We start from the raw sequence: 17,758 nt of genomic DNA on the forward strand, positions 1-17,758 counted from the left end.
CATGTTGTTTTACTATCTTGTTTTTTTATTCTAGAAGATTTTTGTTATTGGACATACAAAATTACATATAGATGTAGGCCTACATATAGTGTGCAAAAGTTTAATTATTTTCCAAAGATAGTTCAGAGAACATTTTTGACGCTATGGCAAAAGGTTTTCAGACTGAGATCTTGTTTTTTTCACAAAATATACTATTTTAATTTAATGGTTTTAAATCCATTGAAAATATTGAACTTTTTTTTTTGCATAAATTTATGACATGTCAATGAAAGTATGAAATGTTTATTATTTAACTTCACGCGGAATATTTTAGGCCAGAGGGGGCGCTGCAGAGCGAAAGCACCGGATCGTGAACCGGAAGAGAAACAAAGCCGACCGAATATTCTAAACAATATGGCTGTTCCCTATGGCTGTCATGCCGAGCTGAGAAAATAGTTCAGTTAGAACTATTTTGACTTTTATGTTAGTTTTGCAGATTGTTAAAGCTAGGCGTGAGTTGGTTTTATTCGGAGCTAACTCATGCTAGCACCGAAGGTTGTCGGAATGGCTGCAGCCTTCAGAGGGAAGGTCAGAAAGGTGGTCTATCATAGCCGGAGACTGTCCTCCCAGGAGCAGCCTGGACCTCCGGACTCTTCCCCGGAAAGCCAGTTACCTGCTGTCAAGGTGCGAAGACCGAGGAAGGATCCCAGTGGCCATTCCGTGCTTCTCTTCCCCGGGCAGGGTAGCCAGTTTGTGGGTATGGGTAAAGGACTGACGAAGTACCCCAACGTGAAAGAGATGTTCTCCGCAGCGCAGAAGATCCTCGGATACGACCTGCTGACACTGTGCCTGGAAGGGCCGGAGAAGGAACTGCTGAAGACGGTGCACTGTCAGCCGGCGGTGTTCGTCACCTCTCTGGCTGCGGTGGAGAAGCTGCACCATGAAAACCCAAAGGTCACACAAACTGTTGTTTAATTCCCATTTTTGTTGAGGTTTAACTCAAGATAAAGTAGAAATACGTTTTAGTTTTCACCTGTTTTTCTCAAGTAAAAGTAAAAAGTAAGCGTTCAAGAAATTCTTCCAAAAAACAAAAAGTGAGAAGTACTAAGTAACTGATCAGATCATCTGATTTAATATTTTAAAAATGATGTCATCAGGTTGATTGCATCATCAATCTGTAATGTATGTATAAAAACATACATTGCAGATATTTGAAAGTTTTCCCCCAGAAAACGTGCTAAGCCCGGTGGTTGGGTGAAGGGCAGTCATTCATCCAGCGGCCAGCCGTGTTTTTGAGTTAAAAAATGTTTAAAGTTGACAAGAAATTTGAAATTATCACTTGATAATTGTGTGTTATTGGAAGGTTGGAAGATTAATATCTGAACACCAACTATAAAGTCTTAAAAATGCAAACATTAAAAAAAAAAACTTAAATAAATAAGCAATCCTAAGCCTGGTGGGGGCGCTTGTAAAGCCTGGAAGCCCACCAGGCTTATAATACACTGGCGGAAACCTTGATTTGTGCGCATTTTCCTCCCGTCTCAACAGGCTGTTGAGACGTGTTCCGCTGCTGCAGGTTTCAGCGTTGGTGAATTCGCTGCTCTTGTTTTTGCTGGAGCCATGAACTTTTCAGAAGGTAAGCATCACTTTTTGTCAAAGATGTATTAATATAGTGAAAGTCTGACGAGAGATTCTTAAAGTATTAATGTATTTCCTTCTGCTGTTCTTCTAGCTTTGTATGCAGTGAAGGTGCGTGCAGAGGCCATGCAGAAAGCCTCTGAACTGGTTCCCAGTGGGATGCTGTCGGTCGTCGGCAGACCACAGGCTCATTATAAATACGCCTGTCTTCAAGCCAGAGAGCACTGCAAGAGTCTGGGGATCGAGGACCCCGTTTGCTCTGTGGCCAACTATTTATTCCCGGATGGCAGGGTCATTGCAGGGCACAAGCAGGTACGAACCGGCGATGTTCAGCTGTAGATTTGGAACCAGTGCAATATTAATGTGGCTTTGGGTTTTGTTTAGGCCCTGGACTTCCTCCAGCAGAACTCGCGCCGTCTCGAGTTCATCAGGGCCAAACCTCTCCCAGTTAGCGGAGCGTTCCACACCGAGCTGATGGCGTCGGCTACCAAGCCGCTCAGAGAGGTGCTGCAGCAGGTGGAGGTCAGTCAGCAAACGTTTCCTACACTACAGGCTGCACTTCTGCTTCATTACATCCACCTAACAGAACTAGTTTTCTAATTGTTCTGATTACTCTGGTTCTTTTAATTTTTACCCTCTAAAATCTCCTGTTGAATGTTGCTGTTTTATGTACAGGGAGGTAAAATAAAATGAAATCACATTTTTAAAAGTTATGAACGTGTTTAATGAGTAAGAAAAGGTTTGTTCCCCAAGTTAATTACAAACAAATGCACTTCATTTTTTACATTTTGTTTAAACAGTTCCATTTTTATTCAGAGAAAAATATTACAATTAATAAATCTACAAATTTCTGATTAGACGTCATCACTTTCCTGACATAATAAATAAGCATATTTTATATTTAATATTGGGGGATATAAAAAGATTAAATGAAAATTACCAACATTCTTGTTAACTACTGATAATCGTATATGTTGTAGTTTAAATAAAAGCCAATCAGTAAATAATATTTTAAAGAATTTAAGTAAAATGTGTCCGTATATTATTATGTAGATAAATTCTTATGAAATGTGTAAATATTCTTGGATAGTATATAATCATTTCACTATATACTAAGTTGTTTTATGTTTCCTGAGCAACAGCGGGAAATCATTTAAAATGTTAATTTGATTCAGAAAGTACGGATCAACATTTGATTGGTTAACCGACATAGTAAAACATTGTTAGCTCAGTGTTAGCAGTGTTAGCTCCGCCTACTGAGTTTCATTGTTGATTAGATCGTTTAAAATGTTAGAATATAATTGAATAAATATAATAATTGAATCATGAAATATTCTGTTAAAATGTAGGAAATTATTTTTTTATACATATTCTTGCATTTTTTAAAACATTATTTAATAGTTTTTTAAAATTTATTCATACATAATGCATAGCTGTCCAGTTCATCCAGCTGCTCTACATAACTAGTTTATATTGACAAATGTTTATTTGCAAAAGAAAATGCCTTTATTCTTTTTTGCCTGCTCAGGTGCAAAAGAGTCATTTTATTGTTAACTTTGTTATTTTATTATGTGTTTTTTTCTCTTCACTAGTAGTAGTTGTTTTTATTATGATCAAAGTAATTAAAGTTGCATGTTTTTTTTCTCCTTTATTTGGTTACCATATCAACAAAAACACACCTACAGGACTACAATCCACTCTTTTTTTTTTTTTTTTTTGCACATTTCATTTAATTTCTGTGCATCTTCACTGAATCTCAACACCTGGATTTTATTTGTTTACATCACAAATAAAATTTTTATGAAATGAAATCATTTTCCAACATTATTTCCCCTCCAGGTGCGACGCCCCGAGATCAGGGTCTACTCCAATGTGGACGGAAAGCGCTACATGAGTGAAAGCCACGTTCGCAAGCAGCTGGTCAAGCAGCTGGTGTCGCCGGTGAAATGGGAGCAGGCTCTACATGAAATCTACGAAAGGTCGCAGGGGGAGAGTTTCCCTCAGACGTTCGAGGTCGGTCCCGGGAGGCAGCTGGGCGTCACGCTCCAGAAGTGCAACAGGAAGGCCTCTCAGTTGTACGCTCACGTGGACGTCACCGCAAGCGAAACGTGACTCTTAACGATGGAAAAGATTGTGCATAACCATGTATTTAATGAAATGTTTTTTTAAATAAACACACCAGCCGATTTTTCTCATCTTGAAGTTTATTTGTAAGACGTGGGGGGGGAAAAAAAGCCTCGTCAAATCTGCAACAGAAAGTCCAGCTCCCGTCATTTCATCACAAGCGAAGCTACACATTGTTTTGTAAAAACCTTGGCCTCTTAAACCAGTAAGAAACTGCAAAAGACTGCAGGCCAGCAACAGTCCAGTCATGAGAAACATGCTTTCGAATATCAGTGCAACGGTAAAACAGCCTTCCAGTGCTACAATGTTCTGGCTTTTCAGGAGACTCTTTAAAAAAACAAACAAAAAAAAAACAATCTGGAGATGCTCCAGTGAATTTAGCAACACATTTTTTTAAGCTTTATTCTAAGGAAGGTGTTTCCAGTCTGTTGTTAACATCAATACAGCTCATGGAAATGGTATAAAAAAAAGAAAAGTACACAGCAGAAACAAAAATCAGCATTAATTTGAAATCAAATGCAAACTTTGTCTTTTTTTGGTCTTTTTTTTTTCCCCCAATCAAACATACTCAGACTTTCTTTGGGCCTCTTCCCAGGCCTCCTCTTACATCCACAGTCCACCAAAAATGCTTGCTGCTGCCAACAGTGCTACGGTCATGAGTGCTCCTCTGATCCAGCCAGGGCAAGCCACCACTTTTAAACTGCTCACCTTGAAAACGAAAGAAAATGATAAAAAACAATGTGATTTTACAGTATTGAGAGAATAGATATTTTAGAGTATCTGGAAAGGTTAACTGGATAGTCTGTCTATCTTTAGCATTCATGACAGGCTATGCTGAGCACGAGGTTTCACAAGTTTTCTTTGGGAAACCCTGCGCTGCAGTCAAGATCAAAGAATTACCCAGGCTGCCTTTGCCTCCGCTCTGAGGTTCCCCGTCCCGGATGTAGCGCTGACAATCCAGGCCTTCACCGGAGCCAACAGGCTCTGGAAACCCCACAGCTGGTTGTGGAGATCCCTGTAAAACACCAACCAGGATAACAACCAAAAGCATAAATATCCAACTAGAAATGTGAGATGAAAACAAAACAAAGCATGTTTTTGTACCTGCAGATGATCCGTGTCAGAGTCCGGGCAGGTCCCAGCAGGCAGAGAGGAGCTGGCGGCCAGTTTGGATCTCTCCTGGCCCGCTCCTGGTCCAGAAGGTCTCCGATTTCAGCCAACTGTCGACCAACGACCCTCGCTGCTCTGTCACGGACCCTAAACCAGGAAAACAGAAAACATTGAAACCATAAAACGTCTTTAAAACCCAACTGTTTTGAAGACTGGATCGAATCCTCTCTCTTTGTCGTGTTTGTTGTTGGCACAACTCTTCCCACATGATGTGTTTACATGGAACAACGTGCTCAGTAACTGAAACAGCAGCAGGGAGTGTCCGGCCTGTACCTGAGGTTCCCGTCCGCCATCTCTCCAGGTCCAGCCTGGAGGGTCACAGCCCGGTTTGGATGTCTGGTTTGTTCCACCATCGTGTTCTCTGAGCAGGAGCGACATTTTCACATGAGTTCCTGTTAAATTACTTTGATCAACCACCACATTGACAATGCAGGATGGAAAGAGCCTGCACGTGATCATGCATTATCTCTGGACTTCTAACGTTCATAAACAAGCTGTGTAAACAAGAGAACATGTGACCAGGATGGGTGGCGCTTGTTACCAGGGAGAGAGTCTGAATAATGAAAAAAAAAAAAAAAAAAGATCTGAGGTGGTGACTTCATCCTTCTGATGTCTACTGCTGCTGAGCCGTTTCACTTCCCTAATTTTTTTTGGAGCTGATTATGTAAAAAAGCGTTGCTCTAATAATGTTTTTAGAACAGAACTTGTTAGATTATGTTTGTAGGCTTTACTTTTAACCTCCTGTGATCACCTGAGCTGAGATCAGACCTGTTGTTCTCATGCTCTTTAATGCAAATGCCACATTTCCATAACCCAAATCAACCAAACGGCTCTTTTCTCCACTCAGCAGGGAGAAATACAGCATCACCCACCTCAGATAACCCCCCCATAAACTTTAAATACGTTTACAATTTTTAGACATATTTACAAAAAAAGTATCTTTATATGTAAAAGTGAGGCTTTCTTATCGTTATCTTTTTACATCAAAAATACAGTAAATTGAGTTCAACAAGAGCAAAACTAATGCGGGCTGAAAATAACCCCTGCAGCCGCCTACTGCAGTTTGCTTTAGTCAAAACAAAAAACATGAAGTCATCGTTCATGCCTAAAACAAACAAAGGTCATTTTTGAAAACCTCACTTAAAGGATTAGATATGAACCCTTCAACTCATAACGTTTATTAGTTTATTCATTTTCAAATATGCATTGTGTCCCATTTTGTAATAGTACTTTATTTGAATGTTTATCGAAAGTAAAATGCTCCCACCCTGACAAGTTAAACAGGTGCACTCACAGTGAAAAAAGAAAGTAAAAATACCTTTAATGTAGATTAAATAGGACGCCGCCCTGTAATAAATATAAAACCCATCATCATTAGCACTTATAGTTAGTTATAAAATCAAATAAATAATCGAAAGGTGTTTGTACTTACAGCAGCGTCCTTTAATCTCGTTGTTCTCTCAGGTAACTACTGCAAAGTACAATTGGCCACGCCTTTACCTGCTGCTATCAAATTTGACCATTAGGGGGAGACAGAAACACGTTAAATATCAATTGAGTCATAAAAAGTTATTAATTTTGATTTAAATGTAGCCAAGAATTATATTACTCTATAACTATTTCTATTTATGCATATGATCAGTTCAGTCTTCAGTTGTTTTAATATGGTGCCGATTCATAACAAATGCAATCCTAAGGCATTTTAAAAGACAAACAAATAAGATTTATAACAGTTAATCGAATTATTACACTCATACAGATAGATTTAATGAAATTTCTCCAACACGTATGATGAATTCAACATTTTTTGGCACTCTGCAGCCACCAGCCTGTTGTTAAAAATAGAAACAGTGAAATAGTGACCCCCTGTGGTAAAATGTAGCAATGACACCCCGCAGTGACATCACTGCGTCCTCCGTTGCTAGGTTATTCTCGTAATGCAACATCTTCTTAGCGTTCCCGAGACACACCCTTTTCAAACATTTATATTAATCATGCGGTATTTCACAAGTTGCTCTTAAATTATCCGGGTTTTAGCTCGAAGAAATGCTTCCTTGTAGTTGGACCGTCTTGGGCGTTGTCGTCACCGCTTCACGTCGTCGGAATCAATAAGTGCCGCCACAGCAGCTAACATGGAGGCGGCGTTCGCTCGCTAGCTTTCAGCGGGGATGCTTTACAAGCTGCTTGGCCGTAAAACTGTAACGACAGTCGGATGAGACTGCATCCCTGACCCGGATGATGGCCGCCCAGTCTCTGCAGCAGTCCGGGGAGGATTCAGCAGCCTGTTAACGGAGCCTGTCAGAGCAGCAGATGCTGATGTCCGGATGCTTCCTGGCACTGATTTGCAGGTAGCTGAGTGTATATAAATCTTAAAGCGGATCCTAAATGATCTCACACACATGTCAGGCTGTATTTATGTGAATATGTTCGTGAGTATTGTATGTTTGATATTTGTTGACATGTTGTTTTGAAGGCACCATGGCCGGGAAGGTGAAGTGGGTGACAGATATTGAGAAGTCAGTGCTCATCAATAACTTTGAAAAAAGAGAATGGGTTCAAGTGACAGAAAACGAGGACTGGAATTTCTACTGGTAGGTTCTAGCATCAAAACATCATTTAAAAATACATCTAAAAATAAATAAATTAGTTAATTTCGCTAATTAAGCAAGGAAGAAATATCTTATGTAAGAAAAAAAAAACTTTTTCTCCAAAATAACAATTATATTCCCTCTTTATATCTGTTTATACAGTCAAAGTAGTAATTTCAGTTAATAAAAATCTTATCTTTAATTTTAACGCACATACAGTGAAGAGAAAAAAGTAAATAAGTAATTGTTAGAGAAAATCTTGAGTCCTGGCCTGGCTGAAAATAAATTCTCAGTGAAAAAACATAACCGTTTGTTTAATTGGTATTTCTAAATTACCCTGAGGTTTGTGTTTCTATGATTGTTCATCCTGCATGTCTCCTTTCTGCCCTTAAGGACTGGCCATTCAAATAAGGCAGGAAATGGATGAAAGTAAAGAGCTGCTCTGCTTAAACTTACATCTAAATTAATATTCCAACACTTAAAATTTTTCGAAAAATACAACATATGACGATTTCTAAGAAAAAAGTGATTAAATGATTCTTAAAAATGTGTGGCACACTTTTCAAAGAACTTGTATATTAGTAACCCTTTACTTTATGTTTCTGTGAGGTTTAAATGTATTATCCTGGGCTCCTAGCCACTCTTCTAAATGGAAAATATACATTTTATTTAGTGTTAATTCAATTTTTTATTTTTCCATTCTTTCTGAAGCTAATTCAAAGTGTTTCTTTAGAGTTTGCCTGCTTTTTAGTTTTTTTATGAATTTAATTAGGAGTTTATGCTCTTTTCTCTTACTAGGAAGATTTTATTGAATATTATAACTAGTTTGGTGGGAGATAGTCCAGTAGTGAAGCTGTTTAACTTGATGCTCATCGTGCAGGATGAGCATCCAGACCATCAGGAACGTGTTCAGCGTGGACACCGGCTACCGGCTGTCGGATGAGCAGCTGGTGAACCATTTCCCGAACCACTACGAGCTGACCAGGAAGGACCTGATGATCAAGAACATCAAGCGCTACCGCAAGGAGCTGGAAAAGGAAGGAAGTCTGCTTGCAGAGAAGGACAAGAACGGAAAATACATTTATCTGGGTAATCTTCCCTAGAGGTGGATTTATGTACAGGCGTGAACAGCCCTGATGTTTTTCTTTTTCTTTGTGCAGATTTCGTTCCTGTGACGTTTATGCTCCCTGCTGATTACAATTTGTTTGTGGAGGAGTTTCGCAAGAATCCGTCCAGCACCTGGATCATGAAGCCCTGCGGGAAAGCCCAGGGGAAGGGCATCTTCCTCATCAACAAGCTGTCGCAGATTAAGAAGTGGTCGCGCGACAGCCGGACGTCCACGTAAGTCAGAAAACCTCGTTCCTTTCGAGCTTTGGATGGAGAAAAACGACAAAAGAGTCATCATGGTATTCTCAGCGGGTGTTGCTGCTCCGTCCTGCCTCCAGGTTTGTTGCAGCATCCAGCGGGAAAGAGGCGTATGTGATCTCTCTGTACATCGACAACCCTCTGCTGATTGGAGGGAAGAAGTTCGACCTTCGGCTTTATGTTCTGGTGACAACATATCGGCCGTTAAAGTGCTACATGTATGAAGCACCTTTCAAAACTGCATCCTGTTTATGCGTCAATTATCCACCCAGGAAATCACGTGGTGCTTAACAGATGATATGAATTCGAACAAATCAGTCTGATCTGATCCGTTAGGTACAAGTTGGGGTTCTGCCGGTTCTGCACGGTGAAGTACACACCCAGCACCAGTGAGCTGGACAACATGTTTGTGCATCTCACTAATGTGGCCATCCAGAAACACGGGGTGAGTTGTCATCAGAAGGAACAACATTTTCCTCAACTTAGGTGAAGCACAGATCGGAAATATACAAAAATCAAGTACTGTCACTTTAATTTGAAGTTCTTGTATTTATTTTGCTCGTCTTATAGTTCCACAAATATGGTTGTTCATTTAGATGAACTTCTTCTTCATCATTCAAACAACCTGTAGAGACTGAATCTTCTCCTACCAAGACGAGCAACTCTTAATTTGTGTAACAGTTGAGTTTCTTTTTAGTAAACTCGGTTTTTATTGGTTGTTTAACCAAACAAAACAGCTGTCTGTAGTAGGCAATATTCACGTTCTACCATAAAGATATTCAGAGCTATGAAACAACATTCAGATTTACTCAGAAATGTTTGGAGCAGCCAGCCCCATCTTTGGCTAATTGTTCTCCCCAATTTTTCCCCATCTTTTTTTATTTTTATTTTTGTAAAGTTTGGACTGGTTAAGTATTTGTTACTCAGTTTCACTCTTTCAGAAATGGCAAAATCAGCTCAATTCTTCGCTGGAGGTCCTTCCAATAAATTCAAATTTTTGTTCATGACCAGAAAATATCTCTGTGATTTACAACAGTTCCATTATGTTAATGCAAACCTGTATCCTGCAGACTAGCTAACCTCTAAAACACCTGCTTTTAGTGGCAGCAACTGTCTACTACTTTATCTCATTCAACACAGGGATGTAGGAATGACACGACAGTTTTCCCATGAGTAAAACACATCAAAAACTACTTTCTCGTTATTTTCCAAGGCTCACAGAAAGCATCGCATTTCTGGTTTAACTGTGTTTTCCAACAGGACGACTACAACCACGTTCACGGGGGAAAGTGGACAGTCAGTAATCTTCGCTTGTACCTGGAGAGCACCAGAGGAAAGGAGGTGACAAACCGGCTGTTTGACCAGATCCACTGGATCGTGGTGCAGTCACTGAAGGCGGTCGCAGTAAGTTTATAGCATGAATGTTTGAATAAAAAAGCGACAGTTGCTCATTTCTGATTACGTTTTCTCTTATTCCGACACTTTGCTGGTTACATTTCAAATGCATATGGCAAATTTCTGGTTTCTAAATGCTTCTTTAGCGTAAAACGTCTTTAAGTTTTCTCTTTCACGCCACTTTTTCACATTTTGCCACAAAGCCACCACAATCATCAACGTAATTTATTGTAAATGGGCTGAATGCAAATGGACGCCATACTTCAACCTTTAGAAGTTTTCTAAATCCTTCAATTTTGCTCTAATTTGTTCTGCTTTCTCACATTAAATTGCAACGTAACACGCTGAAGTTTGTGCAAGACGCGTGAAAGCTCCTGTAAATATTTATTCCTCACTCTTTCGTCGCTGGGGAAGTCTTGCGCTCACTTATCCATATTGTGTAATCACCTTTCAGTGTGCTGAACCTGTTTGCAGATGCTTCCCTGTAGGCACCTCTAGCAGAAAGCAGAAACGTTTCACCAATGACATATTACACCTCTAAAAAGCAGAATATACGTGCAGAGCTGCAGGTGCTTAATAAGTATTTCTTTGTTATAATTTAAACTTGTGCAGGCAGAATCCGATACCTTTTATGCTGTTTTTAACGTGACAAAAGGCCGTCTGATTTCTGAGAGCTGTAAAACCACCTGCATGTCTTCGTATTGTTTTTAGCCCGCAGGACAATAAACACACTTCCTTTTTTAAATAAGTGCTCTTATTCACTTCCTCTCATCATCAAAGCATCTGCTGCTAGTACATGTGTGGTGTATTTATACTCTGGTCGTCTGATAATAACTGATAAACCAAATTAAAAATGATCCGTTTTCCTGATTCAGTCTGTGTTTTCTTCCCTGTTAGCCTGTGATGAACAATGACAAGCACTGTTTTGAGTGTTACGGGTATGACATCATCATCGACGACAAGCTGAAGCCGTGGCTCATCGAGGTGAGTCGTTTCTCCAAGAGAGTCGCATTGAAATGTTTTCACCTCGTAATTTATGAAACGCAAAACCTTTAGTGCAAAGCTGGGAACCCGGTCTGAGCAACCAGGTTTATTTGGAGTCTTCTGTTGATCTGGGTTTTTTTTTTTTTTTTTCCAATAAATAGTTGGAACACTGTCTGGATCAATACTGAGAAAATTACTTCATGCTCACTGTTAGGTACAGCGGAGAATCTGGGGTGTCTGTTGCTCTTTAAAGGCCCTAAGAAAACAGGAGATTTAAAATAGAAGAAGAAGAAAGAGGGAAAGCAGTTTCTACCAGTGTAAATATTCTGTAGAGATGTCTGTAGAATGAAACCAGCAGAAAGAGAAGGAATGATGGATGTATGTTGGATGGATGGATGATGGATGGATGGATGGTTTTCATTCATTACCCGCTGACTCAGGATGTCCCCTCTGTCTCGGTTTCTGTCTCAGTTTCTTCCTGTTTTCCTTTCAGGCTTTAGTTCAGAAAACCTCCATATTGTTGTGATCTGTGTTTTTCTGTATAGTTATTTTGAGATTTTCTGTGTTTAGTCCCGTTTCCCTGTGAGTCTCTGTCCTGTCCTCCCTGTTGATTGATCCCAGCTGTGTCTAGTTTCCTGATTACCCTCCACGTGTATTTAAGTCCACCTGTTGTCTTTGTCTCTTGTCGGGTCCTCGTCTAACGTCTGTTTCTGTCCCCTGTGCTGCCAGTGATTTTGAGTTGTTTTCCTGGTTCTTCATTAAACATATTTTCATCGTGGCTACCTGGGTTCACCGGCGTCTCACTCACAACCACACATCCTGACACATTGTTTCAGGGTAAATAAAACCTTCTCTATAAAGAGTTCCTGACTAAATAATCAATCATTGGTATTTTCTGATCAGTGCCGTCTCTCTGGTAACTTCTGAACCAGAATAACTGAACCTCCAGATTGAGGCTTGCTCATCTTCTCCCATCTTCGTCGCTCGCTTTGTGCTGCTGGTTGGTGACTCTGTATTCATCTAATAGGAACTGGTAGAAACGCACCGGCAGCAGACACTTTCTATTTGTTGCTCCGTCTGTCTCAGCTGTGGCCTCGTAATGAGTCAGAATGCACTCGTTTGACAGCTGCACGATGTGCTGCTGGGTTTCTAGGCTGGGTCTGAGTTATTTCTGCTAGCGAACGCCGATATGATCTATTTTCAGCAGCGCAAACTTGTTTGTAGGGCAAAAGACGTTCCTCTGTGAGGAACACGTTCCAGAAACTCAGTGAGTCTGCTCATCAGTCCCATCGGGTCTGAATTCAGTTCTCAGACGGTTAAATGGTTAAAAAAGTCTCCTGTCATCTTTTGGTACTTTTCATCCAAGCCCCATTTTTGAGATTAACAACGTCGCTCATCGCCCAGTCGTTTTAGATTTTACGCACAGTGTCATTTCACCAAGAATTCATCCTAATAAACGACAGAAAGTTGGATTTCTTTCCTTTTTATTTGGTAATCTGATATGAAAATTTTAAATGTGTTTTGCAGCTTCTTCTTTCATACTTATTGGCATCCTAACTGTTTGAAAAACGTTAAAATAAAGAAACAAATTAAGAAACAAGTGGTTTACTTCAGTGAAATCTATGTAAAATACATCAATCTGAAACCATTTTTAGAGATACTTTAGTTGATCAAGGTTTTGGGGATAATCACCAATTACTTCTGATATCTTTTACCTGATTTTAATATTGTAAATATCATATTTATGTTTATATTTCTTACACTGTTTGCGCTGTTTTGGCTGGATTTTAGTGTACAAGTGTACAGTAACAAGCAAATACATTTAAATTTTAGAAATTTGGTTAAATTTTAGTTAGAAATGCCAGGAAATTGAAAACAAATCATGGTGAAAAATGTATCAAAATCATTTATTTAATTCAAATATTTCACGCTTTTTAAAAATAATTTATATTTCAATTAATTTCTATTTATTTTATTTTCTCAATCAAGTTTAAACAAAGAAATATAGTTCTAAAAATATATAATGTGGTATCTACATGTGAATAAATAAGCTAAGTGGAAAAAACAACAGGAATTATTCATTTAACAGTTTGTACATTCAGTTTATAAATGAGTGTTTACTGATTGCATGTTTATGTACATATTAGTAGCTTCATTTCCTTCCACATTCAGTATAATTACAGGAAGAAACCAAACGGATCTCGTTTGGAGTCTGCGTTGCATTATTAATCACTTCCCATTAGCCGTGAGCCCACTCAGGGTTTATTACAGCCTAAATCTCTCTTCTTCTTCTACTGCTGTAAATATGGTGCTGTTTGTGACCCTCAGGTTAACGCCTCTCCATCGCTGACCTCCAGCACAGCCAACGACCGCATTCTGAAATACAACCTCATCAACGACACGCTCAACATCGTCACGCCCAACGGGGAGATCCCAGACTGCCGCTGGAATCGCAGTCCGCCCAGAGAGGCCCTGGGCAACTACCAAATCCTGTGAGTGACTTTAATTCAGAAACCCTCCGCTGGTTCAGTGGGGTTAAAGAATCCATCATGGAGGACAAAAACATCGGGTTTAAAGCTGGAGATTTTAAATAGCAAAACATACACTGAACATTTGTCAGAAAAAAATCAATTTGAACTGGTCTGCATCTGAAAAGAGCATCATTAAATGGAATTTAATTTACAGTTTTTATTCAGAGTGTAGGTTTTTTTTCAGCTGATCTATATCCTGTTTCGTGCCAATTACTTTTTGATTTTAATCCCAAAACTAACATCTTGTTAGGTCTATCATTTATTTTATTTTATTTTATTTTATCAACAAGCTTAAAAAAAGCATTCTGCACCTTTCCGCCAAAGCAGTAATGTGTAGACTCCACTGTTGTGTCAATACTGTCACACCCTTCGATAGCTCAGTTGGTAGAGCGGAGGACTGTAGTGGACTAATCAGGAATCCTTAGGTCGCTGGTTCAAATCCGGCTCGAAGGAGTTGCTTTTAGGTCGAAGGTTGAGATGGAAATGAATGTCAACATTAAGTTTGACCTGTTTAATGGATTGTTTCAATCACAATTTAACAAGTAAATTAATTCCTAAATGATTAAAGTTAAATTGAGACAAATACATTAAGGTTTTATTAACTATACAATTAGTTCAGATTTTATTTTTGAAGAAGTGCAAGATTGTTCCCACTTTTTTAAAAGTTATTTTATAAAATATGACTAATGTTATTGTTAAAGGTTAACATTGCAGTAATCAGTGTAACACAAAAAATCTTAAATTATTTAAATTAATACGGAAATAATTACATCTGATTTAGAATTAGGAATTTCACTTTCAATAATTGGATCTGAAATGTAATTATTCATTTATTCATTTTAAATTTAAATGATTGTAAACATGTTTATTTTTAAAGTGTATTTTTTCCTAATTTCATTTTAACTCTGACATGTGTAAAATAAAATACTATGTCTATTTTCAACATCGGGGCAAACAAACTCATTTCCAATCAGAAACAAACTTCTTGGTTGAAGGAAGATCATTTACATCAACTTTTATTTGCCAGACGTATGATTAATTTTCTGCTTAAATCTACATTTATCTTATTATTGGGAATTGCTATGGAGTTCAAGCTGCTTTTGTGTTGATTGAATGTGAAGAGTTTCTGATATTTTTGTAGAGGTAGTTGATTATATGTAGCTAAGCAGGATTTTTTTTTGTGAATGCAAAGTACTGGGAATAAAAAAAGAAGCTCCTTCGAGCCGGATTTGAACCAGCGACCTAAGGATGCCTGGATGTTCCCCTACAGTCCTCCGCTCTACCAACTGAGCTATCGAAGGCCGTTTAGTGGCAGAGACATGCACTTTATCCAGACGTTGTGATGCTAACCCTGAAAACCAGAAAGGTTTAGACTGTGTGTTTACACTCTCCATGTCAGAGCAAACAGAGGAGGAAACCGGATTTGAGTCGCGCTGTTTGTTTTCCCTCAGGTATGACGAGGAGCAGGCGCAGAGCGAGAGCGCCGAGCGTGACCTGCGGAGCCGCTCGGGTCAGCTGCTGGGTTCAAAGGGCGCCAGGGGGAGTGCTGGCGCCCGTCCCGCCGCAGCCACATGGAAGTGAGGCCATGTTACTGACTCGGAATCACTTCCTCTGTCTTACTGTTGGAGCAAAAAAACGGAGACCACCCAGAGTTTTATCAACGGCCAGCCTTCGTTTCTCCAACTGTGGCACGCTGTTGTTCAAACGTAGAGCGATCGGTAAAGCTTAACAGATGGAGACTTTGGGTGTTTGTAGGAAACATCCTCATGACGCCGATGATCTACGACCTGAACTATGCATGATTGTCGATTACTTGCACCTAACTCTGATCTGCCAAAAAGGGTGCTAACAACGAGGACGAGGTGTGTGAAGGAGAGAAGCTACGCTTGGAAAAAAAAATAGAGGTATTATGAATGCAAATGGTTTTAAAGTTAAGAAGTTTATATGCAGAATTAAAGTTGCTAAATGTTTATAGATCCCAAAATGTTTTTTAAATGCTCATGCTTTACAAGGACTGTATTCAGTGCAGAATACCGCACTTTATTTATTTTTTTAATTTAGACTTATGTGTTAGAATAATGAGAACTTCCATTTTGCATTTTGACAAATTCAACTTGCATTACATCAGAGAACTTATATAAAAGTCTATATGTAGTTAGAATGTACTTGATACGTTCTTAAAGATTTTCTAATCATTTAAGGCCCGATGAGTAACGAAAATCAGTTTTTTTAATAACTCAGAGGATATTGGAAGCAACAGAGAGACAGTTGTTTAACATTGTCTTGTGATTAATCACTGTGTGAAATCACCTTCTAATGGACAAATATTTAATTTCCCTTTGTGACTTATTATGTGTGTTTGAATTAAATTGAAATGGGCAAAAGTGAAGTCTTTTCTACCAATTTAAACAACCCAAAATGATGACAGTACAGACACAATTTTAAATATAAGTTGTTATAATTTTGTGAAATCAACAAGAAAAGAAACTTTTGCTATTTAATTTTGATTGAAGCAGGTCATTCTCATACATCTTTAACACCGCCTTGAAAAAGAAACACATTAGTTGTTTTTTAAGGAAAATGTTTCATGGTATGCTGATGACAATGTGGTTTTTATTTACAAACACAAAAAAATTATGTAACAGGATTCTTATTCTGTCCTCATGCTTATTTTTTTTTATTAAATCCTGCATTTTTACGTTGTTAAACTGTTCTAAAGACTCCTAACGCCATTAATGAATGTAACTGAGACTATTTAAAAAAAAAATTTTCAATCATCTTTGTTTTCCCATGGAGTCGTGCTTCATTATGATGTTTTTTTGTCAATAAAAGCTTGATTTCGTCTTATTCCCCACAATGAAAAATGTTTCTTCATTCCTCATGGAGATGCTGCCATATATATTAAGCATAAATGCACTAATTTATAACCCCAAATCCCCAAAGCACAAAGTATCAGCTGCACATCCACCTGTGAGGTTAAATTCAGTGGAAATTGGGGAAATTCCCACGGATAAAAGGAACTGGGTAAAGCCCCACTTGGTTCCCACTGCTGGTTTTCATTACACGATCAGAAACAATTCAACTTTTATCACTACCTGTTTGCAGCTGTGAGCTAATTCTGGATGTGACTTATTAATTATTTTTTTCTCTATCCCAAGAAACATTTCATTTTAACCGATTTTTACTCAGGTTTGAGTGCATTCACGTTTTTCTGTTGAAGCTCTGATAAGAAAAGGTTAAAATGTGATTTATTATGTTATTAGAGTATGCATTGTTCTGTTTGCTAAATAAAGCTGTGGTGAGATTTCATTTTTAGTCAGTTTCTTCTTGCAGAAGAGTTTCGATTTGCACAGGTTAACGTCTGTAAAAAAAACCAGAAATGTAACCATTTAAGTTTCCTTTCTCTAAAGATGCGTTTTATGTGTTCTGTTTCTAAAGAAGCGGAGGGCACTTTAGAAACAGATACGCACATCTGAGTATGTGGAAGTGAACTGGTTTACACATGAGTGTGTTGCTTCAAAATGCCTTATTTGAAATATTGTTCACTTTCTACCTGAACTTTGACTCTTCTGGCACTCTTCAAGACTCTTCAGAGTCTTGGGAGCAGTTTCTTAAATATTTTTTGGTTTAGAATATTTAAGAAACGTTCAGTCATTTATCTTGATTTAGGAAGCATAACAAGTAAATTTGCTTTTAATTAAAAACAAAAACCTCCCTACAGACCCACACTGCAACAACTGTAGTCTGCCAGTAATGACAGCAAGCCAACACATAAACTTGGAACCAGATTTAATAACAGCATTAATTATAATCAGAATATGTTTCTAAAATACAAAGCGAAATGTGATTGGTCTTTATTTTACTGTCTACCTCCGAAAAGGCTATTCAAAACTCATAAGCCTCCACAATATCTGGAAAGTAATCGGAAAAGTATTTGAGGATGTTACGTCAGTAAGGCGTCCTACAAAGCTGCACTGACGTCAA

The 17,758-nt window shown here is 38.6% G+C and overlaps 3 protein-coding genes and 2 non-coding genes across 5 annotated transcripts; 3 read left to right on the forward strand and 2 right to left on the reverse strand.

Moving 5' to 3' along the window:
- Positions 1 to 324: 324 nt before the first annotated feature.
- Positions 325 to 3,807, forward strand: mcat (malonyl CoA:ACP acyltransferase (mitochondrial)). The gene is made up of 5 exons (XM_008400543.3): positions 325 to 933; positions 1,528 to 1,615; positions 1,712 to 1,929; positions 2,002 to 2,139; positions 3,457 to 3,807. The coding sequence occupies exons 1-5, from the start codon at positions 520 to 522 to the stop codon at positions 3,727 to 3,729; spliced, it is 1,131 nt and encodes a 376-aa protein (XP_008398765.1). The 5' UTR covers positions 325 to 519; the 3' UTR covers positions 3,730 to 3,807.
- bik (BCL2 interacting killer) lies at positions 3,804 to 6,810 on the reverse strand. Its single transcript, XM_081604082.1, has 6 exons — positions 6,344 to 6,810; positions 6,230 to 6,258; positions 5,185 to 5,272; positions 4,846 to 4,998; positions 4,642 to 4,756; positions 3,804 to 4,449 (listed from the first exon to the last, which is right to left on the reverse strand). The coding sequence occupies exons 3-6, from the start codon at positions 5,262 to 5,264 to the stop codon at positions 4,345 to 4,347; spliced, it is 453 nt and encodes a 150-aa protein (XP_081460208.1). The 5' UTR covers positions 5,265 to 5,272; positions 6,230 to 6,258; positions 6,344 to 6,810; the 3' UTR covers positions 3,804 to 4,344.
- A 309-nt stretch (positions 6,811 to 7,119) lies between these two features.
- Positions 7,120 to 17,083, forward strand: ttll1 (tubulin tyrosine ligase-like family, member 1). Its single transcript, XM_008400542.3, has 10 exons — positions 7,120 to 7,259; positions 7,385 to 7,502; positions 8,380 to 8,588; positions 8,660 to 8,840; positions 8,945 to 9,082; positions 9,201 to 9,309; positions 10,125 to 10,268; positions 11,157 to 11,243; positions 13,572 to 13,735; positions 15,226 to 17,083. Exons 2-10 carry the CDS (start codon positions 7,390 to 7,392, stop codon positions 15,353 to 15,355), a joined length of 1,275 nt encoding a protein of 424 aa, XP_008398764.1. The 5' UTR covers positions 7,120 to 7,259; positions 7,385 to 7,389; the 3' UTR covers positions 15,356 to 17,083.
- trnay-gua (transfer RNA tyrosine (anticodon GUA)) lies at positions 14,141 to 14,227 on the forward strand. The gene is given in 2 exon segments: positions 14,141 to 14,177; positions 14,192 to 14,227. It is a non-coding gene; the product is annotated as a tRNA-Tyr (tRNA).
- On the reverse strand, positions 14,989 to 15,075 carry trnay-gua (transfer RNA tyrosine (anticodon GUA)). Its single transcript is given in 2 exon segments — positions 14,989 to 15,024; positions 15,039 to 15,075. It is a non-coding gene; the product is annotated as a tRNA-Tyr (tRNA).
- Positions 17,084 to 17,758: the final 675 nt, after the last annotated feature.

This window comes from Poecilia reticulata, chromosome 23, assembly GCF_904066995.2.
Source record: "Poecilia reticulata chromosome 23, P_reticulata-male-v2, whole genome shotgun sequence".
NCBI lineage: Eukaryota > Metazoa > Chordata > Actinopteri > Cyprinodontiformes > Poeciliidae > Poecilia > Poecilia reticulata.